The sequence below is a fragment of the Alosa alosa genome, chromosome 18, assembly GCF_017589495.1.
Source record: "Alosa alosa isolate M-15738 ecotype Scorff River chromosome 18, AALO_Geno_1.1, whole genome shotgun sequence".
In the NCBI taxonomy this organism is placed as follows: domain Eukaryota; kingdom Metazoa; phylum Chordata; class Actinopteri; order Clupeiformes; family Clupeidae; genus Alosa; species Alosa alosa.
Genome location: NC_063206.1, coordinates 30,466,728 through 30,490,166, shown reverse-complemented (window position 1 = coordinate 30,490,166; position 23,439 = coordinate 30,466,728). Strand labels below are relative to the sequence as shown.

General features: G+C 39.9%; 2 protein-coding genes across 2 annotated transcripts in view; one reads left to right on the top strand and one right to left on the bottom strand.

Annotated features, from left to right (window-relative positions):
* The window catches only part of prdx3 (peroxiredoxin 3), a 43,359-nt gene extending 33,613 nt beyond the window's left edge, over positions 1 to 9,746 (top strand). The window contains exons 5-7 of the mRNA XM_048269139.1: positions 1,100 to 1,203; positions 2,570 to 2,735; positions 9,418 to 9,746. Coding sequence (XP_048125096.1) covers positions 1,100 to 1,203; positions 2,570 to 2,735; positions 9,418 to 9,468 — 321 coding nt within the window. The 3' untranslated portion in view covers positions 9,469 to 9,746. The remainder of the gene's footprint in view (positions 1 to 1,099; positions 1,204 to 2,569; positions 2,736 to 9,417) is intronic.
* Positions 9,747 to 19,628: 9,882 nt separating this feature from the next.
* Positions 19,629 to 23,439, bottom strand: part of tm9sf3 (transmembrane 9 superfamily member 3) — a 61,952-nt gene continuing 58,141 nt past the window's right edge. Inside the window, exons 12-15 of the mRNA XM_048269136.1 lie at positions 22,278 to 22,424; positions 22,054 to 22,137; positions 21,268 to 21,344; positions 19,629 to 21,117 (exon numbers count right to left, since the gene is read on the bottom strand). Coding sequence (XP_048125093.1) covers positions 21,050 to 21,117; positions 21,268 to 21,344; positions 22,054 to 22,137; positions 22,278 to 22,424 — 376 coding nt within the window. The 3' untranslated portion in view covers positions 19,629 to 21,049. The remainder of the gene's footprint in view (positions 21,118 to 21,267; positions 21,345 to 22,053; positions 22,138 to 22,277; positions 22,425 to 23,439) is intronic.

Below are 23,439 nucleotides of genomic sequence, written 5' to 3'. Positions count from 1 at the left end.
CAATTAACCTGTTATTATGATGGCGTAGGCTACTTCCTGTAGATACGGGACATTTAAAAACTTTACTTTGATTCAACCCTGTATCATCTTAGAAATAGACATTCTCATGAAAAATATTTAAATTATTTCAAATATGGCACATTTATGAAGTAATATTTTCACATTAACATGCAATGTCATACTTGAAACAATTCCATGGAAATATGGTTTTCAAAACAGCCGGCTTGGGCCTAAAACGTCAATAGCTGGTCTGTCATGTAAAAACAGCGTCAGCGTCCTGTCTGGTTGAGACACTGTTGGCTGAAAACAGCAGCAGTGCAATGTAGATCGCAATCCAAGCATTAATTAGCTCCATATTTCTTGCTTTGTCATTGTCCAAAGGTTAGTTGCATTACAGGCTAGACAGGGTTAAGAAACGTACAAACATACAAACAAACAAACAAACCACCGACGTGAAGCACTGGGTCAGCGGCCATACTGCGCCCCGGAAGAAGAAATATGCAAAGGTGTTGGCCGATAACGATTGTTAATAAATCTGCCTGACCACTGGCACAGGGGCCTCAAAAGGGGTTTCTCAATATTGCAGTCTCCTGGAGGAAATTATAAATTTTGAGGTAGTTCTCATGGAATTGTTGTGGCCGTAGACTAATGTAACCAGCTGTCTGTGGGTGTCCCGTTGCCTGTGTGTTGGTCCGGTTGAGTACACTATGAACATTATGCTGCTAAATCATAAGCAGAAATATGCTGGGTGGGTAAAATGCATCCATGTGTTTTTGTCCTTCATTCAAAAGATCACTTAAAGTGTAGGACAGGGGGTCAGAAGCTGTGCAGTACACCCCAAAGCAGGACATAACAGGTGGTCATTATAGTTCCATTGTTTTGCTTCCAAAAGGTGGAAACGTGTGTGGTGTTCAAATGGACTCCAGGATGAACTTATGGTCAAGGTCACTGTGACCTCACAAAAAAGTTGACTAAAGTTGAACTGGTTTGCATAGGCATATAATAATATAATGGTAATTGTTGTTTCTATATCATGGCAGTAAAATAACTTCCCCATACAGTACTGTATGTCACTTATGTAAGACTATTTATTTTGTAGAGTGGAGGTCTGGGTAACATCCACATCCCCCTTCTGTCAGATCTCAACAAGCAGATTTCTCAAGACTATGGAGTCCTTCTAGACGGCCCAGGAATTGCACTAAGGTAGGACACAGGTTCAATTCCATTCCTTTCTATTTAATGCTTATTATATCAAAAAGTGATTCAAGCATACAATTTGATGCAAATACATTCTAAAGGACATGTTAATGGAAAAAGATGCTAGTCCCTCAAAAATTCAAGATGGGTGCCATTTTTAAAGATGGCCACCGTTCCTGTCGATATTAATTATTTCCATTGTTCAAATGGTGATGCAAGCATAAAATTAGGCAGAAATACTCTTCAAGGAACACTCTTTTGGAAAAAGGTATGTGCCGGTCAAAAATTCAGGATGGCGACCATTTTCAAGATGGCCACCATTTCTGTCAAATGTCTGCTTTGTCTGCCTCCTCTCCTTTGACCTGTCCGGCTTAGTTAAACTTGCCAGGGATATAAAATCCCACCGGCATAGCTCTCAGGTTCATTGGAGTACACAAGCCTCTCCACCACGGCAAGGTGCAGTCCAGCTGTGATGTCATGGAGGCAGGCAGTAATTAGGTTTTGAAGAAGGGTTTTGTAGATAAGTAGAGCTGGGTGTCGTCAGCATAGCAGTGAAATTGAACACCATGTTGCCTGAGGATAGTGCCAAGTTGGAATAGGTAGATAATGAACAACAGAGGGCCCAACACAGACCCCTGGGGCCACCCTTCTTGTCACAGCAGTACTCTCAGACTTGCAGCTCAGCATTTGTAAGTACTGTGTCCTTCCAGAAAGATAGGAGGGGAACCACTGGTGAACACTGTAAGGCTGCGTGTACAAATCCGCTTGGAGCTCCAGTGGAATTTTGATTTCGCAACGAGCATTCTCGGTCTGACCGTTGATGTGCCGAGTGAGTGGGCGGAAATAGGGCACCCACCAGCCCAGCACCAAACTCCGAGCACGGTAAACAAAATCTGGTTTTTAAGGCAGTAAATGCTCCCGTTAAGAACCAAACCAGATTTAGTTCAAATCTACAGACCTATGGCTACTGAAAAATCTAAGGTTAATTTGTTCAAGATTCAAATGTTATTTTGAAGTATTAAAAAACATCTTTGTTTTAGAATTTGGTGGAAATTGGTGCTTTTCTAATAGAATACTCGAGGGGTGTGTGCGTGCTTGTATGTGTGGGTGTGTTTATGTGTTATGTGCGTGTATACTTTGACAACTCCTATATGACCACTACACTGCCTACGCAGGGGTCATAAAAATGTCCACTTCAGACCCTCTTCCTGACCAAAACAAATTAATAATTAGAAAAACAATATTTCAGTAATTTTTCAGACCCATTGTCTTTCAAATCACTATATCTCAGAATGAACATCAGTGACCAAACTCAGTTTGCCATGACATGCCACATATAATGATGATGATGATTTATATTTTTGTTTGTTAGAGGTTTGTTCATCATTGATCCAAATGGAGTTGTGAGACACATGAGTGTGAATGACCTACCTGTGGGGCGCTGTGTTGAGGAAACTCTTCGTCTGGTGAAAGCATTCCAGTTTGTGGAGACACATGGTGAAGTTTGCCCTGCCAGCTGGACCCCAGAATCCCCCACGGTTAGTCCTACATTTACTGAAATAAATACCTCCTGTATGTATTCTGGGTATGCAGTATTGCACATGCAGCATCATATTCTATAAACACAATGTCTCTATAATTATCAATAATTTACATAGAACTAGCCCATCATTGAAAAGTAGCCTATTCAAAAAAATATCCGTAGCAGTGCTGTAGAATTCTGCTGAGGTGCATTTGGGTTAAAATACCAATATATACTTTATATTGGTCCGAATATAAGAGAACCCTGAATATAAGATTAACCGGAGTCAAATTCCTTGTTTGTTTGTGAATGCAAACCTGGCCAATAAAGCTGATTCTGATTTTGATAAGACCCATTTCAGGAGTAATTGTTTTGGGCCAGAAAATAAAGTAAATCGAAGCAGTTTCAACACTGACAGATGTTGGCATGGCAAAAATCACTGGCATTCGATCAGCATTTTCCATCAGATCCAGGGGGTGGGAATGAGTTTTCCTTAAGTTGATCACATACCGCTGAAAAGACAGTTAACTTCTCCTCGAAGTCTGAGGGCAAGCGCTGGGCACGACTTCTGCGACGCAATAACAGAAGTCTATTGCCATCATTGCGGCTAGTTTTGAAGTTGGTATGTGTGTTTAGCTCTTTAGTGATCTCCCAAGTCTTCAGCTGTATGACGGCTCTGGTAATGAGTATTCCATTATTACGCTTTTTAGTCACATATTCACTAGGAGTGTAAATCGGAGCCTTCATGACGATTCGATACAATATTGATTTCTTAAGCCAATGATTCGATTATTTTCGATACTTCAGAATTCCCCACAATACAATTCGATACGATTCAATACTTGATATTTTTACATGATATCTATTAAGTTTTTAAAATAAATCAACAAAAAAGTAATTTGCCTTTTATTGAGAATACAGAATTCTAATTCGCATGATGTACTTGTTACACTATAGCGTGTGCTCAATGCACTGCAAATAGAACAGTTACTGCCTACAGTTACAGTTAGAGTAAAATATAGTGCAATCAGATCAATTGTAATAAGAACAAAATAAAATAATAACGTCTAATGCTTACTGTGCAGGTCTAGTATGGCCAATTAGCCTATTCACTGTTAAAAAACAAACAAAGATTGACCTCGGAAGTTATGGCTACTCGCTCTGCACTCATCAGACCCTGAATAACTTAATCACAAACTTTGGTGTAGAAGTTCGGAATGTAGGAGCAGGTATCTAAAGCCTTCGTTCTCTGTGACACAATAGGCCTACGGCCTCATGTCTTTGCATATAAAAAAAACGCAATGGCCTTGTAATGTTTTTTGCTCTTTTGAAGTGCTCGACAACTTTTGAGTGAAAAACGTTGTCAGTGGTGTGGCGGGCTTGGAAGCCTGTGCTCTCGCCTTCAATACCATAGCGCCTTTTCAGGTGTGCTGATAGATTTGACGTAGCCAGTATCTTATCTCACACTGACAGTCTTTCGCTTTGCAAACGGCAACATGTCTTACCACTGCTTCATCTGTTTTTCTGAAGCCAAAATACTTCCATACCCATGACTTGACGCCGACTGGAGTGTGCAAAATTTCACTTTCATTGCCAGATCCCTCTAACGGTACCATCGCTCTTGAAAGTCAGACTCAACAAAACAATGTTTGAAACGTAAGTAACAAATGCGTCTGAAGCATAGACAGTAAAAGATATGGACAGAGTCATCACTTAGACGTCAGTCGAGGCGGGTGAAGCAAATTTCAACCGTTTCCTGTTGGTCGACGAGGCTTTCTGCGCAGGCTCAGGGGACGTAGATGTAACGTAGGCACATAGTCTGACTCGTGTAACTCTTGTGATAGCTGCACGAAAGATTGGGTATGTAGCCCCTTACATTCATAGCCACTGTCAATCCATCAAAACTTCGCTGAAATGTTATGCTCCGATGCTTTCGTTCTTATCCAGAGAATAAGGTTATTTTGCTCCTGTGCGATGCTTTCACCCACTCTGGTCGCATGCTGATTACTTAAATTATGTCACGTTTTAAGTGAAATTAAATTAAGTTTATTACTCAGCCGGTAAGTCAGTTACGAGGTTATGAAGCCAATCACACAATGTTTTATTACTCCGAAAATAGAAAAAGTTCATATAAAGGCTTAAAACGCTTCAGCTGTAACGTTATTTGATGTCAAAGTGGCGCCAAATTGAATGGGGTTCAATGGGATGGTTAGGTGGAACTGGTCTACTATTTAGCCTTAGATCCGCCATAGTGTCTACGCTCTCCGAACGTTCGCCTGCCCCCTTGGTCTGAAGTGGTGTGAAGTATAAGTGAAGTAGAAGACCATAATGAGGTTAGCGCCACCTGCAGCTTAGGAGTAGGTAGTGCACTTACGTCAGAGCCATAGACAGTAAAAGAAAGGTCGGAGCTGATGCTGAAAATAGATAGGCGAACAAACAGGCGGCAAAATAAACACATTAATCAATACTCTTGCAGACGCATCGAGGCATGAATCGTCGGCTGCATAATTGATGCATCGCTACGAATCGATTAATATTGACACCCCTAATATTCACACACATTCTCCTACCAATCTGTTGGAAGCGGCTGCTTTTAGGACCATGGATTTTGATTATGACTGTTTACGTTTTTAAGACGCTCTTTCTGGGTTCGCCATCGCATTAATTACCATAATTAAATTGCCATCATAGCTCCTTCTAGCCTGACGAGCCAGAGCCACATTAAAATGTAGGGTCTGGGCACTCACCGTTCGCAGTGCTCAGTCCGAGGGGCGGGATAATCGGTTGTCTTTCAAATTCCCTCTGCACGCTATAGGACAGCGCTGAGTCCCATGCGTTTCCCACCAGCAGAGCTAGTTGGCTAGTTCAAACTTTTGCCAACTTAATAAAAGCTTAACTCGTGTCACACTGTTCGCCAACAGCAACATTATCTTATTTGTTTTCAAGTACCAGGGAATTCAAGCCAAACCTTGCAACTCTGCCATCAATTATTATGTTAAGCCCGCCTAACGACTCTATACACGATTTGATTGGCCTGATAGAAGTTTAATTTTTCGAGCTCAAAAGCCAACGGAGAGTTGCTAGACTAGCCCTGGCAGCAAATGTAATTTGCTGCCGCTAGGGTGCGTCTAGATTTCTAGGCTAAGCTCCTTCTCAATTGTTGCTTAACTTGACCTACTTTTGAACCACTTTGTTTGAAATGATCTCTTGGTCTCTTCATCATTCAGGCTCGTGCCTCTGTTATGAAGAAGGATGGTGGCTGCTCACTTAATATACAGCACTAGGGGTGGGCAATATGGACAAAAAATAATATCGATATTTTTTGTGATTTTGACGATACCGATAATTAGTCGATATCCTTTGAATTTTTTTTTTTTTTTTTAAAAGTCAGAGTTACTTTACAGCTCATTATGAATAGTATCATTACAATAATAACCAATAACCTAACCTGTGACTTACCAAACCAATGCATTGTCACTCTGATACATTTCCAATTCTGCCCCCACTTGTGTGTGTGGCAATGACATGGTCTAGCCAGCTACATTACAGAGGATAGATAGGCCTGACAGTTTCCCAAGAGAAAGTCTGAAGCTAATGTCCCTTTCAAACCTTTACTTAGGTTTCACTGCAAAAAGAAGCAGATCTTACAGAATGGAAACTAATGCATTAGCTTATGGCTAAAGTATATGAGAAATCCCATAGAGATGCTAACCGATAAAAGCATAATCGATAAAAGTTGATGGTTAGAGCAAACTTCAGTCCATTTACAAAAGGGTAACATAAGAAGATTTCTTGTTTACAACTGACTATTAAAATACTCACAGGCTAGCCTAATGTTTACATATAATAGGCCTACCGTGACTTTAACTCATCAATGCCACTTGAATGAAGTAGCCGCACAAAATAAACATTAGGCATGTGTGTGACAACGTGGACCACTAGCTTTCACGTGACTTGCTCTGCTGCAGCCAGGAGCTCTCGCATACACCTCCTGGATTTAGTGAATGTATGGGGGTTTAAAGCGTGATTTTGAGTGTTTTCCCTCTAAGTAATTTAAATACTCGATAATGTCAATTTGCACATTGTTAAAACAGCAATCACGATATTAATGCAGACGATATATATCGCCCACCCCTATACAGCACCATCTATGAGTTTTTCCTTTTTTTCCTAGACGACCCCACATATTTTGGAAAAAGAAATATCTTGTCTTATATTCGGGCCAATGCGGCAACTTCAATCTTAAATCATGCACTTAAATCCATCATTGGTGTAAAATCTAAAGTGATAAAAAAAAAAATACATTCGCCATGTGATGTGTGGGAGATCTACTCTTTCAAATGGGAATAAAGATTTTCCATCCTTTCACTTGAAAACTAAAGGAAGAACTAACATGAGATCCAACAAGGTTTCTAGCACAGACAGGATTCCAAACAAATTCCTTGAACCCAAAGCATTTAAATGCATTCTGTCCCTCTTAAACTCTTACCTAAACTCTTAACACAAATACAAAAAAATGAAGAGCCGAAGTTGTTGCACTGTCCCTAAAAGTTAAAGACCAATTTCATTGCAGTGTACACTCTATTAGGGATGGGCAAAGCGAGGTTTTGTGAAACACTGAAACACTGAACAAAGCCATCATGTGCTTGGTAGGCGAGAGAAAGTTTACTCAAGTCCATAGCTTATGCTCACGTTACAAATCAGATGACAAGCAGTGATGTATTTGGGCAGTATTTGGATGGGAGACATTGTGAGGTGACAGAAAAATACAGTCTACCTCTATTTGCCGCTATGTTGTTCTCAAAATCCTTTTCCTCATAAAAAAACTCTCGATGTTGCCATGCATTTGCTTGATTTTTAAGCTGTGAGGACATGACATGGGTGTTTTGAGCCTCACTTTCGAGCAGCGTGTCAACATTTGTGCTTCGAAAGCCAAATGCTGATTCAAAATGTCAGTTTTGAGAATATTACTTTCTAGCCCCTCCCATTCTGAGCGTGATTTAACTCCTACGGTAGCTGTTTCATGCCAATATTAAAATGGCTTCCAGTACTACTTTGTCCAGTGTTCCTTTCAGTGATGAGGTTACTTTATGTAACGGAAGCCAGCTAGCTTAGCTGTGCGTGTGGAATGTTGGTAAACCTCACTCCCCGACGCCTCAAGAGTGCTGCTGGCATGCTTTTAGCTTTTAGGCTTTTAGGCTTTTAGCTCAACTGTCAGCACTCTCGCCTCCCGATCTGAGGTGCTGCTGTTCGCAGGTTCAAGTCTGGGCGTGTACTGGGATGAATCGTGCAGATTCAACAGAACGCAGGTTACATTTAGAAAATTGCATTTAGTTAGTTAGTCAGTTTAGGATACGTTGTGTGCAAAGTAATGAAAAATAACTATAACTTACAGTGCCCTTTGATATACAAAATATTCCTCTCCTGTCATCCGTTGCAGCACAACTTTGCAGGCAACTTTGGCTTCTTGGCTTCAACTTGGCGTTCTCTTTTTAATTTACGCTTATTTGTCGACTCCTTCTCATGTGTTTGAGAATATGTATGATCCTCCACCTTCAAGTGGGCCTAGCCTATAATCAGTGCAGGTTTTCAAATCTGCTGGCAGTCGACTCAAGCTGCTACAGCCAACAGCTAAAGCCGCCAGGCAGCTACAGTGCTACACTCGAGCTAGGTAGAACCAATTTTTTTTCGTACCGACAGTACTCTGTGGCCTCAAGAAACAGATCTATTTGAAAAATTGCCGGAATTCTCATTTAAAAGCAGCATGTGACACTGTAAATCACAGAGGACTTAAACAATCCAAGATGTTAGCCAGTATGGAAAATTAGTTGATGGTTTCCCTTCATTGTGTGCAATCCACCTATTGAGATCTTGGAGGAACTTGATCACTTTGTTGATCTGAAAAATGTCTGTTGTCTGCCATATCTCAACAGCAAGAGATCAATTATATTTCTTACAGGATGCACAATTTATGTATTGATAGTTATTATTTTACTACAATCTGATATACAATGCTGCTTATAAGCATTTTGTTGTATTGTGCATGTGTTTTTCCAAATCTGTCCTCTACCACTATGTGGCACTCCAAGACTATTAATCTGAGCAAACTGCAGTTCCACAGCCTACCATGAGAGGCATGTTTCATACCTCCATTCATTGTTAATGAGATAATAATCCATTAGAATCAATGATAAAGAGTCCATCAAAAAATGGATGTAAGCCCTGTAAGGGAAAATTGAGCCAATTTTGAGCAAGTAGACCAATAACAAAGAGAATAATAATCAACAAGGGAAAACAACACATGTTCAGGATGTGTGTCCATCAATTGAAGCCTTAGCAGAAAGTAGTTGCTAAGTGTTATATTAATCAGATTAAAAGTACTAAAGTGTTAGCCTAACTGGCGTAAACACTTCTCTCATGAATAACCAAGCAGCATCACGAGGGGTATCTTTCTTTTGTTTCTTAGCTATGTCTGCATTTGCAAAAGTGTTCAAAGGATGTGCTTTATTGTGTTACTGTAAGGATATTTGTTTGCGCACAATCAATATTTAACTGACATTTGTAGTTTAAAAGGAATCTACCTAACAGTGTAACAGTTTTGTTTTCATGTATAATTTAGTCATTGTCCTTGGTTGTTTACAAAGTTTGTTTTGTGAGGGGAGCTATTAATTACATGTTAATTGTCTCTTTCCTTCTAGATCAAACCAACGCCTCAAGGATCAAAGGAGTACTTTGAGACTGTCAACTAATCCAACTTTGTCAACAGACAGTGATATCAAAGATGGTGGTCATAAAATGTAAACTGAAAAACCGTGGTCTGGTCCTTTGACATGAGCTACAAAAAAGAAGTTGAATAAAGCTTGAATTTGCATAGGCTTACATGCAGTTATTGATTTTTGGGTATTTTGAGTTATACAATTTGTAACCTACAAGCCATAGAAAATGACAATGTAAACATTCTGTAGTATTAGTATTCATGTGAAGAGTGTAAGTTGATTGTTGTCAGTAAAAAAAACTCAATCCCAAATTTGTGTAAGATCATACAGTTTTTGCCTGTCAAATAGAATTACATCTCAAAAATCAACTTAATTTGACCTGGAGACGGAGTCACTAAAAGGCATTGTACGCAAGTAGTTTAGTTTGTCAATCTCTGTCAGGCATGCACAAAGAGACGGTTTCAATATTAGTATAGTGTATATACAATATAGTGATCACACTAAAGCAGTTTTGTCAGATGTGACATAACGAAAGCAGCTGATTTGTTTGCTGCAAGCTGCAATGAGCTTCTTCCTAGGCTTATATGATGGATATCTTAACTAACTCCCTAACAGTAGATAACAGACGTGAACAACTGTGTTGCTCTGTATTTAATTTAATTTGAATTTGTGAGTTGCTGTCTAGTTAGCTAGCTAGTTATGGTGCTAAGTCAACAAAACTAACACCATCTTGACTCAGATCAACTCCATTGTGTTAGATCAAAGATCCTTAGGAACAGTCTGTGGTTATACCTTATAGTCTTCGCCGTTATCAGGATACATTGGCCTCTACCAACAAAATAAAATACTTCCTTTAAAAGCCCTATTCTTTTCATACAATAACATCTTCAGGAACTTTGTAACCCATGGTTTGCTGTTTGGGTATACTTTAATAACCTGACTCTGTCCAGATGAATTTAGTTCTGCCTAGCTCCACTCACATCCATCTGGGATCGGTTCCGTTGAGAGTGATTTCGGCACCAGATTTCATGGTAGAGCCAATCAGGTCGCAGGGCGGGAGTTTCATATATGTGACGTAGCGTAGAAGTGACTGTGAGACTGTTCTCAGCGTCACAGGTTGGCGTTGATGTGAGTGGTTAAAGCAGCACGTCAATAGATGACGGACAAGTGGCATATCCAATCATATGCAAGGATTTTTGATAAGGCCCAGCCTTCTGAAACACCTCTCCAATGAAGCGATCCCAGATGGATGAGTGGAGCTAGGCGGAACGAAATTCATCTGGCGAAAGTCAGGTTAATACTTTAATAACCTTAGTTGGAATAACAGTATTCTCACAATATGAGATCCAACTGCTGATAACATCTGTCAGTTCATCAATATCAGAGCTGGACTCCTTGAACATATTCCACTTTGTGCAATCCAGACACCCCTGGAAAGCCAAGCAAGCGTCCTCTGACCAGTCCTTAACATGCACAGTCTGTACTTTACCCCTCTTGAGGGCAGTGCGATATGAAGGGACGAGATGTACACAATTGTGGTCAGATGAGCCCAATGGTGGGAGAGGAATGGACATGTATGCGTCTTTAACTGTGCAGTAACATAGATCAAACGTTTTACTGTGCCTGGTTGGGCATGTGACGTGAAAATCTTTGAGTTAGGTTTAACTTTGTTTTTTTAACTTCAGTTGCAAATATAAGTAATAGAAAAAATATTTTAACGTTTTTAACTATAATTGCAAAGAACTATTTCTAATACATCTCACCATATGCTATTTGTTAAATTAAACATAAATATTTAAAATCTTGAAATATGGTCTGTCCCTCTGGTCCCCCGTGTTACTATACTATATGTATAAGTCTGTGTATATATATATATATATATATATATAGTACATAGTAGAAGTATATATATAGTATATATACTTTTTTGATCCCGTGAGGGAAATTTGGTCTGCATTTATCCCAATCCTTGAATTAGTAAAACACACTCAGCACACCGTGTACACACAGTGAGGTGAAGCACACACTAATCCCGACGCAGTGAGCTGCCTGCTACAGCGGTGCTCGGGGAGCAGTGAGGGGTTAGGGGCCTTGCCTAAGGGCACTTCAGCCGTTCCTACTGGTTGGGGTTCGAACCAGTCCGAAACAAGTCCGAAGCCCTAACCAGTAGGCCACGGCTGCCAATGACAATGGCCGCCACGACATCGAGCTGGATTCGAACCGGCGATGCTACTGGCACAATTCCTCATGTGCTCTGCAGAGCAACGCCCTCTCAATAGTGCTAAGGAGGGGATATGAGGGTCTGGCGCCCTAGCTAAATCATTTCAGTATAACCTGAGCTACATTTGTGCCAAATTTGGCTCTTCTAGATGAATTTGCGCAAAATTATGTGTTTAGGGCCCACCACTAACTCAAGCAAGCAGTAAAGCTAATAACCAGATATACATCAATTCTGTGTGGAAATATATTTGCATTAATGTCTTTTGGCAAGTAAATTTTAAACTGCTACAATTCCGACAAGTCAACGGTATGTGCTAGCCTGCCACTAAAGACAGTCTTACCCACTCCAAAGTATACCTGAGGCAAATTCCAGACAATCGATGTGAATGTCTGTGTTGATAGAATAGTGTAAGAAATACAACTACACTTGCATCGCGTTGCAATAGTTATACTTTGGTCCCTAAAGTTGTTAGTAGTCATTTTGCAACTCAGCGGCGGACTGATATTACCAAGGCTACTACTAGGTATCCCCATTGGAGTGCGCTTTACTGTTTACTTTTCTGCGCAGTACTACTAACCGGAGCAAGTATAATTCCGCCGCTGCTAAGAAACCAGTCCCTCAAAATGTAATGCGATCGTTGATATGCAAGGATAGAATAACGTTAGAAATAACACTGTCAATACAGACATTTACATCGATAGTCTGGCGTTATAATTTATTTGCCTCGGGTGTACTTTGGAGTGGGTAAGACTGTCTTTAGTGGCAGGCTAGCACATACCGTTGACTTGCGCTAGCCTAGCACCTGCGAACTCTGCAATTAGAAGGACTGGATGAAACGTGTTGAAAACGGTCTCCACTGATAAATATCACACTTGCTTACTTGGAAATGAGGTCCTATGTCCAAAATCCTGAACCACCCCTTTAAGCCCACCTAACGACTCTATACACGATTTCATTGGCCTGATTGAGTTTCGATTTCTGGAGCTCACAAGCCAACGGAGAGTTGCTAGACTAGCCCTGGCGCTAGGGGCGCGTCTAGATTTCTAGGCTATGACTTTCCATGTCTGGAATAGACTTTCTAAAATGCCATGATATTCCAGAAATTCCATGACTCGTGGGAACCCTGAGCGGTAAATGCAAGTAGGCTACGACCCTGAATATTTGAAGTAGGATATGAATTCACTTAAAATGAGACAAGATGGGACAGAAACCCCAGTGAGCGGTGTTCACTGAATAGCTGGCACATGAGAAAGTGCCACATGGAAACAAAGCACCCCTGTCAATGACAAACCTGTCAAGTACTTCACAAATGTAATGCCTACATCAGCATGTTCCGAACATGTAGGCCAGGCACTTTGCGTGTCTTACCATGTAGCTCACCGTATCCGTTGGCTTGATCGCTAAAAAAAATATATGGGTCGCAACTTATGGCCACCTTACACCAAACAACTTTGACAAGATTTGGGAAATATTCTTAAAAGATGCCTAATGCCTAATTGATGCCCCCCATTCAAGCTTTACTCAGGACTCCAATCTTTGAAGTATCTTTTTCAAATCTTGTCAAAGTTGTTTGGTGTAATGGAGGCCATTAATGAACATGGGAAATTGTGGGTCCCAAAGCCAGACTTTCATTTACAACTTCTCACCTCACAAAATGTTTATTTGGAAAAATGCAGGTATTATAGTCAAGAAATTATTGTTTTTCTCAAGATGTGTAGAGTTTCTCTGAGAATCCTGAAGGGAGTGAGTTATCTTTCTGGTGTGTTTCGTTTGGTCTGGTTAAAATATAATGTATGTTGTTTTGGACAAGAGTGTCTGCTAATAAATGTAAATATAAACATTAAAGGAAAACTCTTCATAGATCCGTTTCTTGAGGTCACCGAGTACTGTTGGTACAAAAAAAGTGTCATCACTTGTAAAGAAAGCACTTTGGGTCCACTCCTGTTTTTAAATGTGCTAAGATTGTTCCGGCGCCGTCAAGCGTGGCAGCCTCAGCAGCTCCGTGTCTTAGTGTTTGTTTCTACGTCTTTTGTTTACTTTTTACTAAGCAACTTTTTGGCAGCAAGCTTGTGTACACAAGGAACCAGCTGATCGCACTATGACAGAATGCTGGCTGTGTTCGCGACAACATTCCAGAGGAACTGTGGTGCTTTCGGGGTTGCAGAGCGGGAGTAAAAGTGAAGACGAGGCGTCGGGAGAAGAAGGGGAGATACAAGCCCTCAGTTCAAAAAACTCAAACAACTGTTTCAAAATAAAAGTCCTCACTACAATATTTCACTGTTAAACAATTTAACCCTTTAAACTACTGAACTTTTCAACTGTTCAGCCATAGTAACTGTTACTTGTCATCAACTATGACTCCTACCCACTGTAGCTAGTTAGCATTTAAACAAAACTGCTAATGAAAAGTTAGCTAAGAACATGGTTAGCATAAACATTGTTAACATGCTAAGCATTGTTAACATGGTTAAATAACATAGATGTTAACATTGTTAACATGCTTAGCATAGTTTTAACATAAAAAACATGCCCTAATAAATATTTTAGCATAGTTAACATGGTTTACAACATTTTTTAGCAAAACTGATAAGATGTTAACATGGTTAGCATGTTAACATTGTTAACATGCTAAGATAGTTAACATAAATGCTAAAAATGAAAAAATGAGGTTAGCTAAGTCACATGGTTAACATAATTAGCATGTTTAGCATGGTTAAAATGTTAGCTAAGTGCATGGTTTAGCATAGTTAACATTGCTAACATATAGTTAACATGTTATTAAAACTTAAAAACTGATTAGCTAAGTATCATGGTTAGCATGTTAACATTGCTAGAAAAAGATAAATCATTAGCTAAGCATGGATAACTAAAATAACTACTAAAATGATAAGCTAGGTTAGCTTAAGTCACATGTTTAACATAAAAAATGTTTAAAAAAACTAGAAAAACGTAGTTAAGTTAGCTAAGATGGTTAAGATAGTTAACATTGCTAACATAGTTAGCATGTTTATTAAAACTGCTAGAAAACGTTAGCTAAGTATCATGAGGTTAGCATGTTAGCATTGCTAGCACTGCTATAAATCATTAGCTAAGTAAAGATGGTTAAGATAGTTAAAAATCTTAGCATAACTGCTAGCAAACATCAGAGCCATTCCAACTTTCAGTTATCGCCAAATATCTACCTATACACAGCCATTAAACTATTTGAATATCAACATTCATTAAACTGCTAAACGTTAGCTAAGTATCATGGTTAAGATGTTAGCATTGCTAGCACTGCTATAAATCATTAGCTAAGTAGCATGGTTAGCATAGTTAAAAATCTTAGCATAACTGCTAGCAAACATCAGAGCCATTCCAACTTTCAATTATCGTCAAATATCTACCTATACACAGCCATTAAACTATTTGAATATCAACATTCATTAAACTTCCAGTCTGTCAACAATTTTTAAACTATTTACCTTCAACTTTTAAACGGTCTACTTTTAAACCATCATTAAACTATCTATTAAACTAGCTGTCTATCAACAACTTTTAAACTATCTACATTCAGCTTTTAAACAGTCTACTTTTAAACTATCAACTTTTATTAATCTATGCAACCACCATGTCTATCCTAGCATCACCGTAGTAACCATCTCTGTATTATCTGTTTTAACTATACATGATATTTTACATCACAACTTAAGCATTTTCATGCACTGGTAATTCCTTGGAATTGCATTTCTAGTTATTATTATTTTTCTTTTTACCTTTTTGTGCACGCTATTCAGCCCAAACCGCTTAACGTACAAATTTACGTTACCGCTTAACGCAAACGTACCGCTTAACGTACACTTTTAATTTGTAATTAAAAGTGAATTTTTCCCCCATTGACTTGAATGGGGGCTGTGATGTCATAATAGAGCCAGCTGCGCTCGTTAAGTAGTTCTCGGAGCAGTTCCCAGGCTAATCAGAACACTGGCACAGGTGTCACCTGTGAGAAATCCAACTGTCTCAGCTTCTAAGCATACAATCTAGCTCTACCTGAACTACACATCCTGTTAAAGTGTTTCCTGTGTGTCAAAATAAAAGTCCCAGCCATATCTCATGCATTCAGAATTATATCTCCAGAACGGCTTGACGTACATGCTTCAAATTTGGTACGAGTGTTTTTATGGACTCAAAGGTGAAGTGAGTTGATGTTGGAGGTTGAAGGTCAAATGTCAAGGTCAAAAACACCTTAAATGTGATATCTCAAGAGTGCCATGTCACACGAGATTCAAATTTGGTTACTCCAAAAGCACCCTTGCTGGTATCACAATTACCCTACCAACCAGCTAGCAGCAAGCTCAACAGCCCCACCAACACCCTAACCAGAAGATTGCATCCCCTCGTGTAATTCCTCGGAATTGCATTTCTAGTTTGTTATGCTTTACGTGGCTAACAAGCCATATCCCCACTTCTAACGTTGAGCTGCCTGGCTTCAGTGTAGCTCGTTTGGACAGAGACTGTAAACTTTCTGGCAAAAGGAAGGGAGGCGGACTGGTGCTGTACATTAACAATAGATGGTGCAATCCCGGACATGTTACAGTGAAGGAGACTGTATGCTGTAAGGATGTGGAGTTATTAGCGGTTAGTCTCAGTCCGTACTACATGCCGAGGGAGTTCTCGCACGCAATTGCTGTCTGTGTTTACGTTCCACCTCGAGCTCTCCCGGATACAGCGTGTGACGTCATCCACTCCACAATCGCAAGGCTTCAAACCCAACACACTGACGCCTTTTTTGTGATCTCTGGCGACTTCAATCACATAACAATGGATTCCACACTCACGAATTTCTACTGCCCTACAAGGAAAAACAGGACAATAGACCTCATGTATGCAAACGTGAGGGATGCATTCAGTGCAAACACCTACATGTACAAGCCCAAAGTACAGAGGCTACCAGTTGCCACACGCACCTTCAGGAAGTGGACACCTGAAGTGGATGAGGGTCTGAGAGACTGCTTCGAGTGCACTGACTGGAGTGTGTTACAGAATGGAGAGGACTTAGAAGAGGTCACACAGTGCACAACTGACTACCTGAACTTCTGCATGGACATTGTTGTTCCCACCAGAACTGTACGCTGCTTTCCCAACAACAAGCCTTGGATAACCAGCAATGTCAAGACCCTTCTTAACAGGAAAAAGATGGCGTTCAGAGAGGGGGACATGGCAGAGCTGAGGCGCGTGCAAGGGAAACTCAAATTCAAGCTGAAGGAAGCTAAGGAGAACTACAGAAAGAAGGTGGACCAGAAGCTGCAGGAAAACAACTTGAAGGAGACATGGGACTGCATGAAGGTTATCACTGGCCTGAAGAAGAACAGCAGCTCTGTGGAGGGGGACCTGGACAGGGCGAACCAGTTGAACCACTTCTACAACAGGTTTTACACTCCCTGCTCCAGCTCCAATGGCGGTGGTCTGTCCACCATCCCCCACCTCCACACCCCCTCAATAGCAGTGCAACACTCACCTCCATCATCACAGGCTATCGTACCCCCACCATCACTGGATTTTGCACCCCTCCCCCACATGGCGATCACGAACAATGAGGTGACAACGACCTCAGTCAACAGCCATCAGACACACAGATCCCAGATGCACCCCTCCCCCTACCCTCCCCTTACACCCCTCACCATTACAACAGATCAAGTGACAGTCCAACTAAAGAAATTGCGCAGCAATAAAGCAGTGGGGCCTGACAGACTGTGTCCAAGGCTACTCAAGGCCTGTGCTGCAGAACTGGGAGAGCCACTGAAGCACATCTTCAATTTGAGCCTACGCCTTGGACAAGTTCCAACACTGTGGAAGACATCATGTCTTACCCCTGTCCCTAAGAAGCCACACCCTAGTGAGCTTAATGACTACAGACCTGTCGCTCTTACATCACATGTGATGAAGACAATGGAGCGATTGGTTTTAGGTATGCCCAGACCCCAGGTACGCCATGCACTAGACCCGTTACAGTTTGCATACCAGGAGAAAGTGGGCGTGGACGATGCCATCACTTATCTTCTACACAGGACACACACATCCAGCCCCTCAGATTGGGAGACAAGCTCTTGCAGATGGGTGTGGATGCTCACCTGGTAACCTGGATTACAGATTACCTGACTGAGCGACCACAGTTCGTCAGACTGAAGAACTGTCTCTCTGACACTGTGATCAGCAGCACCGGAGCGCCACAGGGAACTGTGCTCTCTCCAGTCCTGTTCACCCTGTACACATCTGACTTCTGCTACAACACCGAGTCATGCCACACGCAGAAGTTTTCTGATGATACTGCAATTGTGGGGTGTATCAGGAACGGGCAGGAGGAGGAGTACAGGAGCCTGGTGGAGGACTTTGTGCAATGGTGCAAACTCAATCATCTTCAACTTAACACTTCAAAGACCAAGGAGATGGTGGTGGATTTCTGCAGGTCTAAGCCCACTCTGCTACCAGTCCACATTGATGGGGTCAATGTGGAGGTGGTTAGCACCTACAAGTATCTGGGTCTCCACCTGGACAATAAACTGGACTGGTCAGCCAACACTGATGCACTCTACAAGAAAGGGCAGAGCAGGCTATACTTCCTGAGGAGGCTGCGGTCCTTCAATGTGTGCAGTAAGCTCCTCAGGATGTTCTACCAGTCTGTTGTTGCCAGCGTCCTCTTCTATGCAGTAGTATGTTGGGGAGGAAGCACAAGGAAGAAGGATGCAGGGTGAATTGACAGGCTAAGGAAAGCTGGCTCTGTAGTGGGAGCTGAACTGGAGTGCATCACTTCACTATCTGACAAAAGGACCCTGAACAAACTGATCAACATCTTGGACAATGAGTGTCACCCACTCCACAGCACTATTGTAAAGCAGAAGAGCCTGATCAGCTGGAGACTTAGTCTGTCTGTTGTGCAAGGCAGTGAGCTGAGAGTTTTCATTTGTCCCCAGGGCCATTGAACTGTTCAATGCTTCACTTAAGGGAAGAGGAGAGATAGACTTCTCTGCATAGTCTGTCTGCCTCTTCACCCCCTCCATGTTTGGATACTGTCTGTCCACTAGGCACTTTTACCACTGTCTTTCTGCCTCACTGTTTGCGTTTCGATTTAGATTAAATGTTAGTATAATTTGTATTTTTGTAATTTGTATTTTAGTATATTTTTATATATTGTATTAAGTGTTAGTATAATTTGTATTTTAGTATATTTAGCATATTCTTTATCTTCTACTGTCCTTACTGCTTAGTTGTGTTTTTATGTTATATACTTTAATTACTCTTTCTGCTGTTAAAGAATGTGTTTGTGTTGTATGTATGCTGCTGAGACCTTGAATTTCCCCTGGGGATCAATAAAGTATCTATCTATCTTTCTATCTATGCATAACCCCTCCCTCTATGCCACAGCCGAACTGTGGCCACACTTATACCTTTTCTTAAAATAGTTAAATATATAGACTTTACTTTATTTCTGCATTGTTGGACTTACTCATTTGCACCATCACCATGACCATCACCATGACACTCATTCACACAGAGCACCTTACCTTACCTTACCATGCACAGAGAATCACAGGCTCAGTCCCTGCCTCAGTCATTGCAAGCGCCTCTTGATTAATCACCCACTATGTGGATACTGTTTTTAGAATTGATTTAGATTGTGTTATTTAGTATAATTTGTATTTTAGTATATTTAGTATATTCTTGATCTGCTACTGTCCTTATTGCTTTGTTGTGTTTTTTTATATTATATACTTTTAATTACTTTTTTCGGCTGTTAGTGAATGTGTGTGTGATGTCTATGCTACTGAGACCTTGAATTTCTCCTGGGGATCAATAAAGTATCTATCTATCTATCTATCTATCTATCTATCTATCTATCTAAATCAAATGACTTGACACATGAACAATACTCCAATAACTGAATAGCATTACAGATGTACAAAAAATCATAATAAAAAAGAAAACACATCTTATATACATAGATATTAGGTTTATTTTCCATCTTTTTACAACAAGTTCACATCTGGTTTTAAAATGTCCTGCCAACCAAGGAAAATGCCAGATGAATATAGAAATTAAACAATCAGGACTGTTGTCTTAAAACTGGCAAAGCCTTTTTTTAGATACCTACTGTATTTACATGAAATATAAAACACATTTTAAGCACAATGTAGCACTCCTGGGAACAACATCTAAATAATTTTACACTGACTTCAATTTGTGCAGTATCGTTTGTTGAAAATCAGCATGATTGCCATTTCTTATGACATTCACGACAATGATTCAGGTCACTGATACTGAAGACAGCTCAAGGTATTCAGCCATCCAAAACATGGAGAGCTTTTTAAAGCTTTAAATCAATAAAAAAGGAAAACACAAACATACAAAGACTTCCCATTCCCCATGGTTATGACTACATCTGTGTGCAAGACTATTCGGATTAAGAAGTGCACATGGCATAGGCAAAGTTATGATGTAATGATGGCCCAAAAAGAGACTCTGAAGTACCTTTGTCAAGGAGAAAATGTCATGCAAATTCAGGCAAGATGTAACAAAGCCAACCTCCCTAATAGTGCCTCCACCCCCCTTCCCCCAAAAAGACTAAATATAGTAATAGCAATAATAATATAAAAAAACTCCCCCCTTAGCACATCTGTACATCAAAATAGTCTGGGAATCTAGATCCATACAATATGAAGGTTGTTTACATATACCCCATCCATATATTATCTTTGAGCAGATGAGAAAATGTATAAATGAGACTGGTAGGCATGTCCGCCACAAAACCTTTCCAGTTTTCGTTTATTCTCATGAAGAAACCGTAGCGTTCTGTTGTGAAAGCTTGTTGATCAAATGAGTCACTTTAAAGTTAATTTGAACCAGATTGGAAACAGAATTAAAATGTTACTAGAACTTTAACTATATCTAATCAATGGAAATGTTACAGATGTGTGATGCATCATATGTGATTTACAGAATCCAAACACAAATCCAACTCTCCGATAGTCTCATAAAATAGAATAAAGGCTTTCAATATACTTTGGCCTCTTCACTGAAGAGAGCTACATTATTCCATCAATAAAACTATGTTCACAGTTGGTGGGTGAGACATCTGCCAGAAAGAGGAGGGAAATGTGTTAACGTATTTATAAATGAACCCTAGGAACTTAGTTATATTGCAGGAAAGGGGTGATTGGAAGTAGCTGATTAGAAAATAATTAAACACTGCTGTCCTTTTTTCTGTGCACTTCTGTCATTTAACTGCAAATAATCCAGAAAATGAAGTAAGATCTATACAAGGTAAGATACCACAATCACTTTTTTGAAAACAAGTGTTGCCTGCCTCTGGGGGAAAAAACATTAGATCTTTCATGTGTCCAAATATCACTGACTGAACTAGTCAATCTTAACATTTGTGTATATCTTCCTCACAAAGGCACTTGTTCCCATGTATCCAACAGCCCCTGTAGAAAAGAAGGGGACACATATAATTTTAATTCAACACAATAACCTTAATATATACAGAGCTACTGTAAGCATTTGACTACAAACTAAAACTAACAGCTAAACAAAACATGCAATTCTGTGTGTAAATAGGGCATTATTAAACTCACCACACATTATTCCCAGTGCAGTGCTGAACACAGCCATGTAGCCAAAGTAGAATGATGTTTGAAACAAGCCATACATCCTATAGAGAGAAGTTTGTGTCACTTAACATGTTTTTGTTATCGTTCAGTAAACTTCGTCAGGTACTCCTGCATCCGATTTGGCAACAGGGCCATTGTATGAAATCATGAAAACTAAGCGGCACTTTTGGCTGATGAAACAAAACAAAAAAAAAAAAAAAAAAAAAAAAACTTAGTGGGGCTATTATCTATATCTGTTTAAAATGATCCATATTCAGTTAGAAATGCAGCTTTGCTACCTTTGACTTGAAGGAAATGGAAGACTGCTTTGTATGACGCATTTAATATTAAGGGAAGTGTTTAGGTAGCAAAAGATAACACTCTGCTTTGTTTTGTGGTGGCATTTCTACCTCATACATGCATTATTTATTTTCTACTTTCTGATGCAATGTTGTCCAACATCCCTTAAGTAATGTTTGGAATATTGTCATAAGTTTAACACTTGACTACCTTTTTCATCCTCTAATCATTACAGAATATAGTGAAAAAAAGAAATCAGTATATTGTATATATAGTACAATATTTTGGGGGGACATAGCATTCCTTAATATTGACTTGCAATGTTTACCCCACAAAGACCATTCAAATGTTACACTGCCAGATTTATGTGCTGTAGTTACTATGCCTGTTAGAGCTAAAGTGTATATGGAAGAGGCTTTAAGCAACCAATAACAGAACTATTGTAATTCAAACAATGTATGATATACTTACTTTGTTTTGAAAAAGTAGTAGTAAAAAGAATACATGTACACATAAACTGCTGTCGATGCAGCAGACAGGAAGCTTGTCCATTGCCTGCAGAGAGGAATTTCAGACTCATTACACAAACTTAATTAATATGAAATAAAGTTGTATTCAAGTTCAGATAAGAAAACAATATGCCCACCCCAAAGTTGCCCCCTCATATAAATGTTTCTTCATAGGACTGTACTTACCATCTGTAGTCTTCTGCATTAAGAAGAAAGTATGTGCACACTATGGTCACACACACAGTAACAATGCACAGAATCACCAGGACCAGCATCATGAAGCCATACACATAGTAAATCTTGTACGCCCAAAATGATGTGAATATGAAGTACCTGAGAAACAGAGAAAATGTGTTTGATTACTGAGTAACTAGTGTCAAAAATCTCTCAAAACCCATGGCTAAAAGTAGATGTGTAAAGCATGTATAATGTATATCGAATATTGCATTCAAACCAGTGGCGGACCGTCAGGGCCTTCAAGGCCTTCTCTGAAGGCCTAACTATTTTCAAACGAATGAAAAATAATAGTGTCTTTAATAACATTGTACTTTAGCATTTATTATTTGCTTCTGCTTCTCCTTCCCGATCGTTCTTGACTACTACCATATCCTACCGCTTTCCGCTATGTGATCTGATTGACAGATTGTGTGAACAAATAGTGAGGGCGTGCGATACAGTTTTATCCAATCGCATGTCTTCCCTTGTTAAGGCCCGCAGCAGGCCTTCACAAGGAATCACTGCGTTTTCGGTACCTAAGCAACCATTAGAAATCATATGTTTGGATTCGGGTTGATTGATGGCTACATCTGACTGATTAGCCAATCAAATCGACTTATTATGGCAAGGTAGGCAGGACTGACTGCACTTGGGCCTGCAATGTTCGAAAAGAATACCCGGAACCGTTCATCACGAATTTTGACGCTATCTATTTGACTTGTGGAACTTCGTGGGTATCTTCTGTCTGTCAGTCAGACTGATATTCACTGGAAAAGTACATGTCACACTGACATGGCTATGGTTATAGTTATGGACAGTATATTGACCGTTTTTGTTTTAAAAAATATATATTGATGCCTTCATTAAGCAAAATTATATAATGTAATGTTAACGTTACAGTGTCAACTGGACTACATGTTAGCGAGATGCACATAACGTCAGCTAGGAATTGGTAAGTTTTGTTTCATGTTTATTTGATAACATAGACATGCTTGTGATCTGGCCCTTTTCTATATAAAAATGTGTTTTTGTGCTGCTTGGAAACCGCAGTGCTTGGTTACCACTAGACTGTATGCTAGCTTGAAGTTGTGTGTCATGTGGCTTTGGTGAAGCTGTCTGGATCGGCATATGT